Raw genomic sequence first — 18,676 nt, forward strand, 5'->3', positions numbered from 1 at the left:
GATGAATTCTCATTTTTAAAATTGTCATCATGGTGTTAAAGGACTCAATCAGTTTAAGTTGGATGTACACAGTTATTTTTTGATTAAACTTTTTGTTTTAAGGTAATTATAGATTCACATGCAGGTGTAAGAAATAATACAGAAGAATCCTGTGTAACATTTATGTAGTTTCCCCCAGCGGTGACTTCATACAAAACTACAGTATTAATACATTGTTACAAAAATTTTTATCATTTCAAAAAAGTTACAAAGATGGGATAATACAGGATCAACCTTTTGAGAATGGCTTGATTCTAAGCCATTCTAGTTCTCTCCAGATTTATCCAGATTGCTGTATAGTATCTGTAGTTTCCCCCTTCTTATTGCTGAGTAGTATTCCATGGTATAGATGGACCACATTGTAACCATGCAGCCACTAAAGTGTCCTTCAACCCAATGTCTCTAGTCTCTTTCCAGTTTTTGGCCATTCTGAATAAAACTACTATGAACATTTGTGTATAGGTTTTTGAGTCCACCTAAGTCTTCATTTATCTGGAATAAATGTCCAGGGGTGCGACTGCTAGGATGTATGGTAGCTGCATGTTTAGTGTTTAAAGAAACTGCCATTTTTCCAGAGTGGCTATGTTATTTTACATTCTCACATGCAATGTAAGAGTGATCTGGTTTCTCCACATTCTCTTCAGCATTTGGTGTTCTCAGTATTTTTCATTTTAGCCTTCCTGACATTCTGACAGGTATGTAGTGACAGCTCATTGGGTGTTTTTCTTTCTTTTTTGAGACAGGGTCTGTGTTGCCCAGTCCAGTCTCAAATTCTTGGGCACAAAAATCCTCCTGCTGCCTCAGCCTCCCCAGTAGCTGGGATTACCGGCTTACACCAACCAGGCCTGGCTTACTGAGGTTTTAATTTCTACTTCCCTAATGGCTAGTGATATCAAAGATCTTTTCTAGTGCTTATTTGCCATTTGTAGATCCTCTTCAATAAAATATCTGCTCATATCTCTTTTGCCCATTTTGTAATTGCATTTTTTTTTTTACTACCGAGTAAAATTACTCAATACTTTTTTTTGAGAATTTTTATTTCTAGCCACTAGTCTTTTGTTGGATACCTGGTATGTAAATATTTTCTCCCATTCTGAAGATTTGTCTTTTCATCTACTTAAACAGTCTTTCACAGGGCAAAAGTTTTTGAAGGCTAATTTATCACTTTTTCCTTTTAAGAATCATCCTTTTGGTGACACATATGCTAAGGCTCAGATACTGAAATTTTTCTTTTTCTTTTTTTTTCCCCTAAAAGATAAATACTTTCATATTTTACATTTAACTCCAGGATTTTGTGTTAGTTTTTTTAAGGTGTGAGACTTAGGATGAAGTTCATTTATTTTGCCTATGGATTTCTAACTGCTAGAGTTCCATTTGTTGAAAAGGCTATCTTCTTCCATTTAACTACTTTTGCACTTTTGTTAAAAATTAGTTGTGCATATTTGTGTGCGTGTTTCCAGGTTACTTACTCTGTTCCATTGATCTATGTGTCTATCCCTTTACCAGTATCACACAGTCCTGATGACTAGCTATGCAAAACTTGAAATCAATGGGTGGATTCATCCCATTTTATTCTCCTTTGCTAAGCTGTGTCAGCTACTTTAGTTCTTCTGCCTTTCCATATATATTTTATAATAATATTGTCTATATCTACAAAACATTGTACTGGAAGTTTGATATGAACTGTGTTAAACATTTATATCAATTTGTGAATAAGTGACATTTTACAAGGTTGAATATTCCAAATAGTAGGCATAGTATGCCTCTCCATTTATTTAGATTTTCTTTTACTTCTTTCACCACTGTAAGTAGTTTTGTAGTTTTCAGAATATATGGCCTGCACATGCTGTTTTTAGATTCACACCTAAGTATTTCATTTTATTTTTTGTGTGCTTAAAAATGATATATTTTTCAGTTTTGGTGTTCATGTTTTCATTGCTAAAATATAGAAATACGATTGATTTTTATGTCTACCTTGTATCCTGCAACCTTGCTGAACTCACTTTTTTTTGTTGTAAATCTCTTGAGATTTCCTACTGAGACAATTACATCACCCACAAATAGAACAGTTTGTATTTCTTCCTCAGTTGTATGCCTTTTCTTTTTTTTTTTTTTTCTTTTGCTTTACTGCACTGGCTAGAACTTCCATCAATATGTTGATTAATGGTGAGAATAGACATTCCTGCTTTGTTCCAAATCTAAGGAACAAGACCTTCAACCTTTTGCCCTTTAGTATAACATTAGTTGTGGGTTTTTTTTTTTGGTGTGTGTTCACGTGCTCTTTAACAAGTTGAGGAAGTCCTCCTCAATTCCTATTTTTCTGAGAGTTTTTAAATATGTATGGGTGTCGAATTCTGTCAAATGGTTTTTCTGCATCAACTGCTATAATCACGTGGTTTCTCTTCCTTACCCTACTAAATGGTGGAGTACAATGATTTGTTTCTGAATACAGAGCAAGCCTTGCATCCCTGGACTAAACCCCATTTGGCCATGATGTACATACTTTATACACGTACACATACATAATTTCGTATATTGTTGAAATTCTATTTTCTGGCATTTTGTTGAGGATTTTTGCTTATATATTTATAAAGGCTACTGATTTGTACTTTTCCTTTTTTTGTATTATCTTTGGTTTTAGTGTCAGAGTAATACCAGTTTTATAAAATAAATGGGGAAGTGTTACATCTATTTTCTGCAAAAGATGGTCTAGAATTGGTGTTCATTCCCTTTTTAAATGTCTGGTAGAATTCTCTGGTGAAACCATTGGACCTAGAGATTTCTTTTTTGGGGAGTTTTAAAACTATGAATTCAATTTCCGTTATAGTTTATAGGGCTATTCAATTTTTTTCTTTTTTTTGAGACGTAGTTTCACTCTTGTTGCCCAGGCTGGAGTGCAATGGTGCATCTCGGCTCACGCAACCTCTGCCTCCTGGGTTCAAGCGATTTTCCTGCCTTAGCCTCCTGAGTAGCTGGGATTACAGGCTCCTGCTACCAGGAGGAGCCAGCTACTTTTTGTATTTTCAGTAGAGACAGGGTTTCACCATGTTGGCCATGCTCAAATTAACTTTTTCATACTGGCTGGGTGTGGCAATTTGTGTTTTTGGATAAACTGGTCTATTTCATCTAAGTTGTCACATTTATGTGGGTAGAGCTATTCACAGCATTCCCTAATTACCTCTTTTATGTCTGGAGAATCTGTAGTGATAGCTTCTGTTTTGTTACTGACATTGGTAACTTGCACCTTTTCTGTCAGTTTTGCTAGAGGTCTGCCAATTTTACTGAAGTTTTTAAAAAATCCAGCTCTCTGCTTCACTGATTTTTGTTTTCAACTTAATCTCTGCTCTTATCTTTAATATTTCCTCCTTTCTATTTATTTTAGGTTTTCCTTTTTTGTGGTTTATTTTGCTTTCGGTTCTTGAAGTAGGAGTTAAAATTATTTTGAGACTTATTTTGTTTTTTTTAATTTAAGTTCTGGGATACATGTGCAGATTTGTTACATAGGTATATACGTGCCATGGTGGTTTGCTGCACCCATCAATCTGTCATCCACATTAGGTATTTCTCCTAATGCTCTCCCTCCCCTAGGCCCCCACCCTCCAACAGGCCCCGGTGTGTGATGTTACCCGCCCTGTGTCCATGTGTTCTCATTATTCAACTCCCACTTATGAGTGAGAACATGCGGCGTTTCGTTTTCTATTTCTGTGTTAGTTTGCTGAGAATGATGGTTTCCAGCTTCACCCATGTCCCTGCAAAGGACATGAACTCATCCCTTTTTATGGCTGCATAGTACTCCATGGTGTACATGTGCCACATTTTCTTTATCCAGTCTATCATTGATGGGCATTTGGGTTGGTTCCAAGTCTTTGCTATTGTGAACAGTGCTGCAATAAACATACCTGTGCATGTATCTTTATAGAATGATTTATAATACTTTTGGTATATACTCAGTAATAGGATTGCAGGGTCAAATGGTATTTCTGGTTCTAGATCCTTGAGGAATTGCCACACTGTCTTCCACAATGGTTGAACTGAATTACCCTCCTGCCAACAATGTAAAAGTGTTCCTATTTCTCTACATCCTCTCCACCATCTGCTGTTTCCTCACTTTTTATTTATTTTTTTTGAGACAAAGTCTCGCTCTGTCGCCCAGGCTGGAGTGCAGTGGCGTGATCTCAGCCCACTGCAAGCTCCGCCTCCTGGGTTCACACCATTCTCCTGCCTCAGCCTCCCAAGTAGCTGGGAGTACAGGTGCCCACCACCACGCCTGGCTAATTTTTTGTATTTTTAATACAGATGGGGTTTCACCCTGTTAGCCAGGATGGTCTCATCTCCTGACCTTGTGATCTGCCCACCTCAGCCTCCCAAAGTGCTGGGATTACAGGCATGAGCCACCGTGCCCAGCCATTTCCTCACTTTTTAATGATTGCCATTCTAACTGGCATGAGATAGTATCTCATTGTGGTTTTGATTTGCATTTCTCTAATGACCAGTAATAATGAGCTTTTTTTCATATGTTTGTTGGCCACATAAATGTCTTCTTTTGAGAAGTGTCTGTTCATATCCTTTGCCCACTTTCTGATGGGGTTGTTTTTTTCTTGTAAATGTGTTTAAGTTCTTTGTAGATTCTGGATATTAGCCCTTTTGTCAGACAGATAGATTGCAAAATTTTTCTCCCATTCTGTAGGTTGCCTGTTCACTCTGATGGTAGTTTCTTTTGGTGTGCAGAAGTTCTTCAGTTTAATTAGATCCCATTTGTCAATTTTGGCTTTTGTTACCATTGCTTTTGGTGTTTTAGTCATGAAGTCTTTGCTCATGCCTATGTCCTGAATGGTATCGTCTAGGTTTTCTTCCAGGGTTTTTATGGTTTTAGGTCTTATGTTTAAATCTTTAATCCATCTTGAGTTAATTTTTGTATAAGGTATAAGGAAGAGACTTCTTCTTTTCTATTAAGTGCATTTAATGATATACATTTCCCTCTCGTAACACTGTTTTAGCTATTTTCCACAAATTGGTATGTTGTATTTTCATTTTCATTCAGTTCAATGTGTTTTTTTGTAATTCAAGACTTGCTCACTGACACACAGAAGCATACTGTTTAGTTTCCAAGTATTTGTAGATTTTCCTATTTTCTGTTAAACTAATTTCTAGTTTAATTCCATTTTGTTTGGAGAATACATTCTGTATGATTTCAATACTTTAAAATCGATTGAAGTTTATTTTATGGCTCAGGACATGGTCTATCTTGGTATACATTCTGTGGGCACCTAAGGGATGCTAAAGTCTCCAACCATAATTGTGAATTTCTCTCTTTCTCCTCGCAGTCCATCAGTTTTTGCTTCACATATCTGGTACACGCATGTTTAGCACTGTCACATCTTTCTGGAGGGCTGATTCTTTTATCATTATATAATGTCCCACTCTGATAATTTTTTTTTGCTCTTAAATTTACTTTATGTGATATTAATATAGCTACTCCTGTGTTCCTTTGATTAATGTTTGTGTAACTTTTCCTATCGTTTTATTTGCAATCTAACTGTACTGTTATATTTGGAGTGAGTTTCTTACAGATACCATATAGCTGAGTCATTGTTTTTAAAATTCTCTCTGCTAATCCCTTTTGATTTGTGTATTTTGACCACCAACATTTAGTTATTGATATATGAGGGCTTACATCTGCCATTTTACTATGTTTTCTATTTTCTTTCTCCTGCCTTCCTGTGCGCTAATCAAATCCCTTTATTCCCCATGACTTATAATATTCCGGAATACACTGATAATCACATCAGACAGTAGTTACTTGTTTATACTTCAAACATCAAACATAATTTGCAAGACTTGCAGAAAAAAGTCTATCATATTTATCCATATTTTTGTTTCTTATGTTTTTTCTTCCTTTATGGTGTTCTAAGATTCTTTCTTCAATCATTTCACTTTTATTAGAAAACTTCCTTTAGCCATTCTTTTATGCAAATCTGCTACTAATAAATTCTTGGTTTTTCCTTCTCTAAGAATGTCTTGGCTGGGTGCGGTGGCTCACGCTTGTAATCCCAGCACTTTGGGAGGCCGAGGCGGGCGGATCACGAGGTCAGGAGATCGAGACCATGGTGAAATCCCGTCTCTACTAAAAATACAAAAAAATTAGCCAGGCGTGGTGGCGGGAGCCTGTAGTCCCAGCTACTCAGAGAGGCTGAGGCAGGAGAATGGCGTGAACCCGGGAGGCGGAGCTTGCAGTGAGCCGAGATTGCGCCACTGCACTCTAGCCTGGGTGACAGAGCAAGACTCCATCTCAAAAAAAAAAAAAAGAATGTCTTGATTGCACATTCATTTCTAATTCTTTTTTTTTTCTTTGCTGGGTAAAGAATTCTGGGCTGACAGTTCCTTTCTGCTCTTGCAAAACACTGTGCTACGTATGTTTATTGTGTCAGTATTCACAATAGCAAAGACTTGGAACCAACCCAAATGTCCATCAATGGTAGACTGGATTAAGAAAATGTGGCACATATATACCATGGAATACTATGCAGCCATAAAAAAAATGAGTTCATGTCCTTTGCAGAGACATGAAGCTGGAAACCATAATTCTCAGCAAACTATCACAAGGACAGAAAACCAAACACCACATGTTCTCACTCATAGGTGGGAACTGAACAATGAGAACACTTGCACGCAGGGCAGGGAACATCACACACCGGGGCCCGTTGCGGGTTGGAGGGCTGGGGGAGGGATAGCATTAGGAGAAATACCTAACGTAAATGATTAGTTGATGGGTGCAGCAAACCAACATGGCACATGTATACCTAGGTAACAAACCTGCTCATTGTGCACATGTACCCTAGAACTTATAATAAAAACAAACAAACAAAAACCACTGTGCTATTTTCTCTGTCCTCCATGGTTTCTGATGAGAAATCTGCTATCATTAGAACTGTTTTTCCCCTATAGGTAGGGTGCTGTTTTTTGCTGCTTTCAAGATTTTTTTTTCTGTCTTTCACATTCAGAAATTTGACCATACAGAGGTTTGTCATCATGTGGATTTGTCTGGGTTTAACCTCTTTGGGGCTGTCTTCAATCTGTAGGTTTATATACTTTTTGCCACATTTAAGAAGTTTTCAGCCATTATTTCTTTGGGTATTTTTCAGAGCCATTCCTTTTTCCTCTCCTTCTAGGACTTATGATGCCTCATATGACGTCAGCTTTTGTTACAGTCCTATAGGTCCCTGAGGCAGTGTTCATTTGTTTCCTCAATTTTCTCTCTGCAGTTTAGACTAAGTAGTTACTGTTGTTCTATCATCCAGTTCACTATCTCTTTCCTTTATCTCCATTCTGCTGTTAAGCCCATTCACTAAGTTTTTTTTCTAGTGTACAAAGAGCTTTGAAAGAGTTTTTAAATTTCAATTATTGTATTTTTTTTAGTTTTAAAATTCCTATTTGGTTCTTTTTTTTATCTTGCATTTCTTTTGCTCAAATTGTTTGTTTGCTAAGACTCGTTTCAAGCATGTTGTTTGTTGAGGCATTTTAATGGTTGCTGCATTAAAATCTTTGTAAGATAATTCGAACACCACTGCCATTTCACTGTTGGTACCTATTATCTTTTTTTCATTCAATTTAAGATCTTCCTGGTTCTAGGTATGATGAATGATTTTCTATTGAAACATGGGTATTTTAGATACTATGTTATGAGACTCTGGGTCTTATTTAAACCACTGTTTAGTTGGCTTCCTCTCACTCCACTCCAACAAGGGAAATGGTGGTGGTACGGTGCTACTTTTATTACTGCCTGGGGATTGTGGAAGCAGAGCCACAATTTTTTCTGTGATGTTTGGCTACAGTAGAATGGTTACTTTCTAAGAGTGTTCTGACTTGCGAACACTGTTCTGACCTGCCTGTTTCCTGGTTCTCTGGCTAGAAGACTTTCTTTTTCTGTGCCTGTTGACCTTTCTACGTTGCCTGTTTCTCTAGCACCCAGTCTTGGGTATGTGGCAAAAAGAAAACCAAGCGAAATCATCACTGTGTCATTCCTCTGGCACCAAGGTCTACTAAGGGAAGTGTATAGTAGGTGTAGTAGTAGGCTATGCCATCTAGGCTTATGTAAGTACACTCTATGATGGTCACGTGATGATGAAATCACCTGGTGACATACTTCTCAGAATGTATCTCCTTTGTCAAGTGACGCATGACTATATAATATTTTACCTAAGAGAATTCTTCGGTGAAAATACCAATGCTGTAGAATTACTGTGGTCAATTTCTAGGTTCAAGGGTTAATCAGAAGAGCTCCGAGTATCATTCTTAATAAATATTTACTGACTGCTTACTATGTTGAAGGCACAAGCTAGCTGTTGCCCAGGACCCTGACCTCTGTTGTCCTTACAGCAGTGATTCTTGACTCATTTGTTTTTTAGAACTACTTTCTGTAGTTGCTCTTATAAGCTGTTCTTATCTAGAAATCGGGAACTAAGCATTACTTTGGATAAACTACTTTTCTTAGCTTCATTACCTCTTTTTATAAAGTAACAGTATAGTAATACATTTACCTTAGAAAGGATCAACTATGTAATCATCTATTTATAATATGTATATTCATACTACCTCCAAACACATACAGCATAAAAGAATATATTGTGTTCAGAAAAGTTCCAATAGTTCAGGTTGATCAATGGAAATAACTGAAATAATACAAATTTCATCAATAGATGAAACAGAATTCTCATGCTTTGTAAAATGTTACACAGCAATAATATAATACTTTAAGCAGAAGTGGTGATGTGGTAATATATTGACAGTTAAAAAAATAAATAAAATTTTTAAAAAAGTGAAAGTGGATATAATAGCTACAAATGTTCTGGTGTCTTGAAACATTTCCAAATTTCATTAGTGTGAAATTTCATTATTTCCCTCCCATGCAACACAAAAAAGATTTCCCTACCATGCAACACGAAGAAGTCCAATACCTTGTATGTTTGAGTACAGTGGGTTCCCAGAGAAGAAAGCCATTTTGCTCAACATAATTTGAAAGAACAGGACTACACTATTCTCCTCCATTGGTCAGACTGACTTTCTATGAATGTGATTAAAATATAACTCTCAGGAACTATAGGAAATTGTTTAGAAAAAGGGAGGGAGTGAAAATATGTACAAAAATGTAAGAAAACATTCAGGCTTTAGAAGGCTCAATATGATTTAAGAGTCTGACAGAAGGTGAACGTTACAAGGGATTTCAAAGGGAAGAAATTTTCCTACTTTATGATGTTCAAAGACCATCCGACTAAAAACTTAAATGATAAGTAAAATGAAGATATGTAAAACATTCCTATTAAGCATAAAGATGAACATTTTAAAGGGCCTCTTATTTACCTCTTCTACATTGGAAGCAGTCTTAGCAGACGTTTCCATGAAGATGAGTCCATGTTCTCGTGCAAAAGCTTCACCTTCTTCTTTTTTTACTTCTCTTCTAGATTCTAAATCACTAAACATGGGAAAGAAAGGGTCACATTATTAATCAAGATGGTACAAACAGAAGCATTTGTGGAAAGTGTACCATGGAATTCAAAGTTGTGATGACCATTCTTTTAATTAATTTTTAACATACTAACTGTATTATTCAGGATATTATAAGGGTTAGTATTTAGAACACACTGTCTAGTTTCAAAGAACAATCCAACAGAAGAAAGATTCTGTGTTAGAGTTCTAGAATGTTAGAACTAGCCCTAACTTAAGGAAGCCTCTAGTCTAATACCTTATATCTTTGAGTACAGTGCATTCCCAGAGAAGAAAACCATTTTGCTCAACATAATTTGAAAGAGCAGGACTATACTATTCTCCTCCATTGGCCAGACTGACAGAGTTTCTATGAATGTGATTAAAATATAACTCTCAGAAACTATAGGAAATTTAGTAAAATCCAAAGTACTAAAGATACATTACATCATTGATCCCAGTTTGTTTAATTCCCAGTTTCTTCTTAAAGCAAAATTGATATAGACAGAGAGAGAGGGACGGAGGGAGGAGGAGTAGAGAGAGACAGAAAAGGAGAAAGGGAGGGAGAGAGAAAGTATAAACTAGAAATTTCCAATGAAAGCAGGGTATTCATTTTTATCATACTAGAATTATATTAGTGAGGTGGGGGGGGGGGAAGTAGCAGTTGCTTTTAAAGCGTGTTTCATTTTTAAAGTTAAAAAACTTTACTATTTTATTCATTACTTTTTATATATTATTTATTACATGTTTATACATGGAAAAAGATGTATAATATAATGTCCACATACTTCCAGCTAGCCTTGACATATTATTTGCCAGATTTCAGGTTTCTTTCCCTTTAAGAAATAAAATCAGCAACAGCAGAATCACCACCTGTGTGTCTCTGATCCCACTCTCCTCCCTCTTACCCTAAAGGTAACCACTACCTAAATTTGGTGTTTTCATTCTCATGCACGTTTTTGCATTTATCCTCATGTTTATAACCATAAATAGTATTTCTTTTTCATGTCTTTAAAAATTCAGATGTAGCTACTGTTTTACAACTTGTTAACTTTGGTCAACACTATGTTTTTCAAATTTATCCATATAATACATGTAGATCTAGTTTATTTTTTAACTGGTGTATTATAGTCTACTGAATGAACGCAATACAACTTAAATTCTCTATGAGACAAAGTTATTTATAATTTTTCATTATTACAAACAACGTTACAATAAGAATTTATATATATATTTGTGTATACATGTGCCAAGGCTTTTCCAGGGCAGTTTTTTTTTTTATTTTTTCAGAGACAAAGTCTATGTTGCTCACGCTGGTCTTGAACTCCGGGACTCAAGTGATCCTCCCACTTTGGCCTTCCCAATTGCTAGGATTACAGGACTGAGCCACTGCGTTAAGCCTGGGTAGGATTTTTCAAACTGCGTCATGACTCAATGAATTGTAAAAATCACTCAGTAGGAAATAATCAAAATTTTTTTTAAAAAAGAAACAATAGGCCGGGTGCGGTGGCTCACGCCTGTAATTCCAGCACTTTGGGAGGCGAGGCGGGTGGATCACCTCAGGTTAGGAGTTCAAGCCCGGCCTGGCCAACATGGTGAAACCCTGTCTCTACAAAAATACAAAAATTAGCTGGGTATGATGGTGGGTGCTTGTAACCGCAGCTACTCAGGAGACTGAGGCGGGAGAATTGCTTGAACCTGGGAGGCAGAGGTTGCAGTGAGCAGAGATCGCGCCACTGCACTCCAGCCTGGGCGACAGAGTGAGGCTCTGTCTTGGGAAGGGAAAAAAAAAGAAACAATATAAAATATCAGAGTGTTTCACCTATATACATAAGTTCCATGTACTGTTTCATGGAACTTATGCATAAAGGTATAATTTATGAATATTTTGTTATATGTGTAGGTGTACACACAATTTATTTACTAGGTCATGATGTAAAATATATTTACTATAGGTCAAGTCAAAAAACTCAAAAGCCATAGTACATGACTATGTACTTAGTGCAAAGTTTTAAAAATACCTCAGTTTTCCAGGCATTACATCATATTGTTGTCTTAGTTCACTCCCTCTGAATCCCACTTAAGTTGCTTAGGTTACTTAAGTATCTTTCTTTTAATTTATGCCCCCTTTTTGCTTAGGGTTTGCATTACAATCCTTACACTACTAAAAAAACTTTCATTTTTTAAATCTCTGCTTCCTATTTCTTATATAACCAATTTATTAATAAAATGCCATAGTAAGAAAAATCTGTGTCATCTGTCGCTCTGACTAGATCATTGCCCTTCTTCACTGGCTCCCTACTGCTTAATGCATCAATTCAAAAATTGCTTATTCCCTGTTTTGATGTCTACCCACAATTCAATTCATTGAAAAATAATCATCTCATTTATTTCTCTCTGTTCTTTCTTGTTCATTATACTCCTGATTTTAAAGGTTCACCCACCTACGATCATCAGAAACATCACTTGTTTACATACTATGCTTTATTTCTTCTCACATTTGAACTATCAGCTCCTAGTGGTCGGCGACCAAATTTAAGCCACCAGTAAGCTGTCATTCATCATGTTTCAGCCACAAGGAAAAAATCGGTAAAATAAAAGGATAAAAATTCTCTTTATTCTCCAAGTATTCTCCTCTTGTTATTTCATACCTTGAATGGCAGAATAACTATTTCCATCGTAGAAAGACTAAAGCTTCCCTCCAATAGCTTTATAACCTTAAAAAGGTTTAGTGAGATGATTTAAATGTGGAAAAGAATACCCAAGAAAGGCCTTCAGAGAATATGATAATAGTTTCTTCTCTACACAAAGAAGTAAACAATGTTTAGCTTTTTATAATGTAAATATCATTTAGGTAATATTTTCTCTTAATAGCAAATCTCAATTTCTATTAAAACAACACTCTAAAATCTATACAGTATAATGATGTTTTACATTATAGCTTTTTTATAGCTTTTTTGAGGTGTAACAGACATAAAAGAAGTTGTACTTAAATGCAAAATTTGTTGAGTTTTAAGATATGTATGCCTGTGAAGCCATCAGTCTCCCAAAAGTTTCCTCATACTCCATTGTAATCCATCCCTTCTTGCCCCAGCACCCTAGGCAGCTGATAATCTGCTTTCTGCCACTACAGATTAGTCCGCATTTACTACGATTTTTATATAAATGTAATCACATGGTATTTTTGGTTTGAGTTTTTTCACTCTGTAATTATTTTGAGAATCATCCATTTTGCTGCATATATCAATAGTTCATTCCTCTTTATAGCTGAGTTGTAGTCTGTTGTAATGCTATACCATTATTTTTCCATTCATCTGTTAATTGATATTTGGGTTGTTTCCAGTTTGGGGCTATTACAAATGAAGCTGGTATGAATATTTGTACATAATTCTGTGGAAATATGAAGACATATTTATGTTGGGTAAACATCTGGGAGTAAAGTGGCTAGGAAATATAGATGTGTGTTTTATTTCTTTTTTTTTGAGACAGGGTCTCGCTCCGTGGCCTAGGCTGGAATACAGTGGCATGATCATGGCTCACTGAAGCCTCAACCTCTCAGGCTTAAGTGATCGTACCACCTCAGCCTCTGGAGTAGCTGGGACTACAAGTATGTACCACCATGTTCAGCTACTTTTAAAAAAAATGTCTTATTTTTGTATAGAAGAAGTCTCCCTACATTGCCCAGGCTGGTCTCAAACTCCTAGGCTCAAGCAAGCCTCCTGGCTGGGCCTTTTAATTTCTAAAGAAACTACCAAATTGTTTTCCAAAGTGATTGTATCATTTTACGTTCCCATCAGTAGTGTATCTTCTGTAGTAATTGCTGGTTCAAATCTTTTGATCATTTTTAAAAACTGGATGTCTTCTTATTAATGAATTATAAGCATTCTTCATTTCACAAATATTTTCTCCCAGTCTGTAGCTTGCCTTTTAATTTTTGTAACTGTTTTTCTTCAAATTTATTTATTTAAATTGATAGATAAAATTGCATTATTTATCATGTACAACATATTGTTTTAAAGTATATATACACTGTGGAATGGTTAAATCTAGCTAATTTGCATTATCTCACAGTTATCATTTTTTATGGTGAGAACACTTAACATCCACTCTTTCAGCATTTTTCCAGAATGCACTATATCATCATTAACCATGTCACAATGTTGTATAATAGTGTAACCGTCTTTTGAAGAACAAAAGTTTTAAATTCAGTTAAAGAGCAATTTATTGATTTTTTTTCTGTTTATAATTCATGCTTTTCTCTGTCCCATTTAAGAAATATTTGCCAAAACAGGGTCACTAAAATTTGTTTTCTTTTAGAAATTTTAAGTAGTTTTAGCTCTTACACTTAGGTCTATGATCCACTTCCAGTTAATTTTTGTAAATGGTATAATGTAAGGGTTGAGGTTCGTATTTTTACATATGACTATTAACTGTTTCAGCACCATTTGATGAAAAAGATTACTGCTTCTTCAACTAAATTAGCATCTCTGTCAAAAAACTAATATATCATATATATATGAATCTACTTCTGGAACTTCTTATTCAGCTCAACTGATCTATGTCTGCTTATGCCAAACAATGTTAAATTGATTATAGTACAATAAATCTTAAAATTTGTAGAATAGTAAATTGTCTCCAATATTGTGCCTCTTTGTCAAAGTTGATTTGGCTATTCTGTGGCCTTTGCATTTTCATATAAACTTTAAAGTCAGCTTGTCAATATCTACCCTCCCAAGAAAGTCTGCCAATGTTTGATAGTTTGATTAGGGTTACAATAAATCTTTTTTTTTTTTTTTTCTTGGAGACAGAGTCTCACTCTTTTGCCCAGGCTGGAGTGCAGTTGGCGCAATCATAGCTCACTGCAACCTTGAGCTCCTGGATTCAAGCAATCCTCTCACCTCTGCTTCCTGAGTAAGTAGAGCTAAAGGCATGTGCCAGCATGCCTAGTTTTTTTAAATTATTATTTTATTTTTTGTAGAGATAGGGTCTTGCTACATTCTCAGGCTGGTCTTGAACTCCTTGCCTCATGTGATCCTCCTGCCTTGGCCTCCCAAAGTGCTGGGATTACAGATGTGAGCCATTGTACCTGGCCTTCAGTGAATTTTTAGATAAATTTGAGAAGACATCTTATATTTAGTTTTACAATCCATGAACATGGTTATATCTCTTCATTTATTTAGTCTGTTTACAATATTCTCTCTTTTTTTAATCTATAGTGATGTCAACCTTTCTTTCCTGATATTGCTAATGTTTGTCTTTTTCCTGATCAGTATCTATTTTATCTTCTGAAGAACTAGCTTTTGGTTTCATTGGTTTTCTCTTTATATTTTTTTTTTTTTTTTAACAGGAGGCTTTCCTTGACTTTGATTTGCTCTTTTTCTAGTTTCTTAAGGCAAAAAAATTAGGCTATTTTCTTTGTTGTTGTTGTTTTTTGAGACAAGGTCTTTCTCTGTTGCCCAGGCTGGAGTACAGTGGCATGAACACAGTTCACTGCAGCCTCAACTGGGCTCAAGTGATTCTCCCACCTCAGCCTCCTGAGTAGCTGGAACCACAGGAATGCACCATCATGTCTAGCTAAATTTAAAAATTTTTTGTAGAGATGGAGTCTCCTTGTGTTGCCCAGACTGATCTTGAACTCCTGGGATCAAGCAATCCTCCACCTGGGCCTCCCAAAGTGTTGGGATCACAGGTGTGAGCCACTGTACCTGGCCCTAGGCTGTTCATTTAAAAATTTTCTTAATAGTGCTATTTTAACTGCATCTCACACATTTTCAAAGATTGCAGAGAGAGGTTTTAACTTGTGGGAATCAACGCAAATAATTCCTGCCCATGGAAATGTAGACTGTGTCCTGTGGAATACAATTAATACCCTGTGAATATTGTTCAGTTTTGCATCCATTTTGTAAATTCATTTCAGTATTCCTTATTTGATTATAAATGTATGGTACTTTGAGTTCCCTTTTGAACTGGTTGAAATACCTTACCAGTTTCCTTTTCTTGTTAATTAATGAGATAAAAGTTTTGAGATGTCTTCGTTATCACATAAGTAATGATTTTACCTATCTAAAAACAGCATCTCTTAACAGTATTTTATTAATATAACCCTAAAGAATGAATGGGCCGGGTGTGGTGGCCTATGCCTATAATCCCAGTACTTTTGGAGGCCCAGGTGGGAGAATCACTTGAGGTTAGGAGCCTGAGACCAGCCTGGGCAACAAAGTGAGACCCTTTCTTTATAAGAAATAAAAAGATTAACTAGGTGTGGTTGTGCATGCCTATAGTCTCAGCTACTCGGGAGGCTGAGGCAGAAGGATTCCCTTGAGCCCGGGAGGCCGAGCGGCAGTGAGCTATGATAATACCACTGTACTCTAGCCTAGGTAATAGAGTGAGACCCTGTCTCAAACAAAACAAAACAAAACAAAAAGAATGGTACCTAGCATTTTGAAAATACTAATATTTTCTTACAACTGTAAGTTTCTACAAAAATTAGTGAAAACTTTCTCATACTCTTGGAAGTTTATGGAAACTGGTCAAGCAAGAAGGTTTTCCCATATAATAGCATTTTAAATAGACAGCACAAAGATGTTCAATCCATCTCCCCAAATAAATCAGTAGGATTTTACTTTACATCAGTAATCTGATAAAACTCCTTCAGATTACTTTTTAAAGTACGTCTTTACACAAAAACTATTTCTAATAATAACAGTAATAATTTCCAACAAAGCTTATTTTAAAAATCAAAAGAAACACCTTAGAATTTCCGAAATTTTATAATTTAAGAGGCTGGTAACTCACATTTGAACAAATATTAAGGAAAGTAGTCAAACAGTACAGTCTTCATCACTAATGCAATGTAGGCTCTAAATTAGCCTTTTTACCTTTTATTTCCAATAAGCATAATGACCATGTTGGAATTGGAATGCTGGCGGGCATCTTCTAACCAGGTTGTCAAGTGGTTGAATGTATCTCTCCTAAACATAAATAATAATTTAATTACTATGTTCAAAGCATTTCCCTCAGTATACAACAAACAATATACATATTATTAAAGAGAACCACTTTTAGCCATATCCACTTATGTAACGAGAAGTAGTTTTAAGCACCATATCTGGGTTTAGAGTTCACTGATTACATTTCAGATTATAAATTAAATGTAACCACACTTTAGAAAATTCCAATGAATAAATAATATTGCCAATTTCAATTTGAAGGTGCTAATTCAAATAAGAAAAACAATTCACTTGCAGGTTTCTGTAGTAAATTTAAATTGGACTCAAGATGCAGTTTTAAAGGTGAGTAGCCAGGGCAGAAAGGCTAAGCTATTCTTTCATTACTGTTAACCACATTTATTTAGAAAAATTCTCTGTATCAACTGCTGAATTGCAAAGTTTTCAAATTCTTACCGTGTAATATCGTAAACTAGTAAAGCTCCTGCTGCACCTCTGTAATACGACCTTGTGATGGAACGAAAGGATTCTTGCCCTGCCTGTGACGAAAGAAAAGGTTGGAGAGTTTCCTTTAATACAATGTCCTCTACATTTTCATATTATTCATATACAGAATAAGAGCAGGTAGGGAAGGAGTGCATAAAGAGAGAGAAGAAGACTTAACTTCACCAGTCTTAGGAAAAAGTTACAAAATACCACTATTGCTCAAGGTTGCTCAAGTCAACAAGACGCACATGTAGTCGCTCCTGCAACCTCCCCACCCCGCAAGACCTCTAAACCCTTTTTGGCAATCCCTGACAACCCAATTTACTGAATGGCTTCACAATACACGAATCATTATTAAAGGACAGAATGGACTCCTAGCAACTAAGCTCTGAAGACAAATTTGAAAGGAAGCAAATAACCCAGAGCCTCACATTTGAATTCAATAACCCACTCCCTGGGGCAGCTGTTGACACTAGAATAAATAAAGCCCATTGTAAATAAATGATGAATGACATCTTTACGCCCACCATCTGCTGGTGTAAAGGTTGTTGGAAGGCCAAGGATGCAGATTTTATCAGTTATATCATAAACTGCAGTGAGCTTTCAACAGTCATCAAATAGAATTCTTTGAGCAATCATTTTATTATGAAAAACAAAATGGTTCTGAATTTAATTTATATAAGTTTTTTTCTCCACACTTAATCAATTTTCTCTGTATTTGATATATAATGCTTGTCAAAAGGCAACAGGATGTAAAAGTCATCTTTATATCCACTTGTGAAACAGACACAAGAGATTATGCAAAGCTAGGTAATTTCTCTTTTACTCATGGTACTAATTTCTGTTTTTTTAAGAATTGCTGGGGAGCAATGTGACTGCTGTGTCTGAGTTTAAAACCGAGACAGCTCTTATAAGAAGTTATTTTTCATTTTTAATCCCTTCTTTTTCTACTTTTGCAAAAACATAAGCATTTTAATTAAGTAAACATAAAGCCAATTTTAACGATTTTTATATTCAAAATCCCCTAACTTGAAAAATATTGATGTTTACACGTTCTGAGTTCTGATCTTGCAATGAAAATATTTAGCCCTTCCCACCCTCAGAATGTGCATGGACGGCTCATACTCTACCCTGTTTAACACTCAACACTCTACAATACCTTGCTCTTGTTGGCCCTTCCTTTATACTCCCTCCCTCCCCCACCCCCCACCCCCTGCATGTGACTAAGTGTGTGCTAGGCACCGGGTCCAGCACACAGCAGGCATTCAGAGAAAGCCTGTTGAGTGAAAAAGTGGAAAAACAGGCCGGGCATGGTGGCTCACGCAAGCAATCCCAGCACTTTGGGAGGCCATGACTGGTGGATCACTTGAGCCTGGGGGTTTAACCCATTTGTGCCTAGTGTTCCATCATTGGAAGGCTAAGCTTGTGGGAGTTATTTATATCCTACTGCTCAAGGTCACTGCCAAGGTCTGATTTTTCACAAAAAAAATTTGCAACCTCCTGCATAAATGGGTTAAGACCAGCCTGGGCAACATGGCAAAACCCCGTCTCTACCAAAAATACAAAAATTAGCCAAGTGTGGTGGCACGCCCCAGCTACTTGGGAGGCTGAGGTAGGAGGATCATCTGAGCCCAGGTGAGGAGGCTGCAGTGACATGTAATTGCACCACCGTACTTCAGTCTTGCTAACAGAGCAAACTTGTCTCCAAAAACAAAAACAAAAAA

General features: G+C 36.2%; 1 protein-coding gene across 1 annotated transcript in view; it reads right to left on the reverse strand.

Moving 5' to 3' along the window:
- RAB2A (RAB2A, member RAS oncogene family) overlaps window positions 1-18,676 on the reverse strand; it is a 91,028-nt gene that overhangs the window by 21,867 nt on the left and 50,485 nt on the right. The window contains exons 4-6 of the mRNA XM_032759708.2: window positions 16,923-17,005; window positions 16,398-16,490; window positions 9,397-9,508 (exon numbers count right to left, since the gene is read on the reverse strand). Of these exons, the coding sequence (XP_032615599.1) occupies window positions 9,397-9,508; window positions 16,398-16,490; window positions 16,923-17,005 (288 nt within the window). The remainder of the gene's footprint in view (window positions 1-9,396; window positions 9,509-16,397; window positions 16,491-16,922; window positions 17,006-18,676) is intronic.

The sequence above is a fragment of the Hylobates moloch genome, unplaced genomic scaffold (genome assembly GCF_009828535.3).
Source record: "Hylobates moloch isolate HMO894 unplaced genomic scaffold, HMol_V3 SCAFFOLD_9, whole genome shotgun sequence".
In the NCBI taxonomy this organism is placed as follows: Eukaryota; Metazoa; Chordata; class Mammalia; order Primates; family Hylobatidae; genus Hylobates; species Hylobates moloch.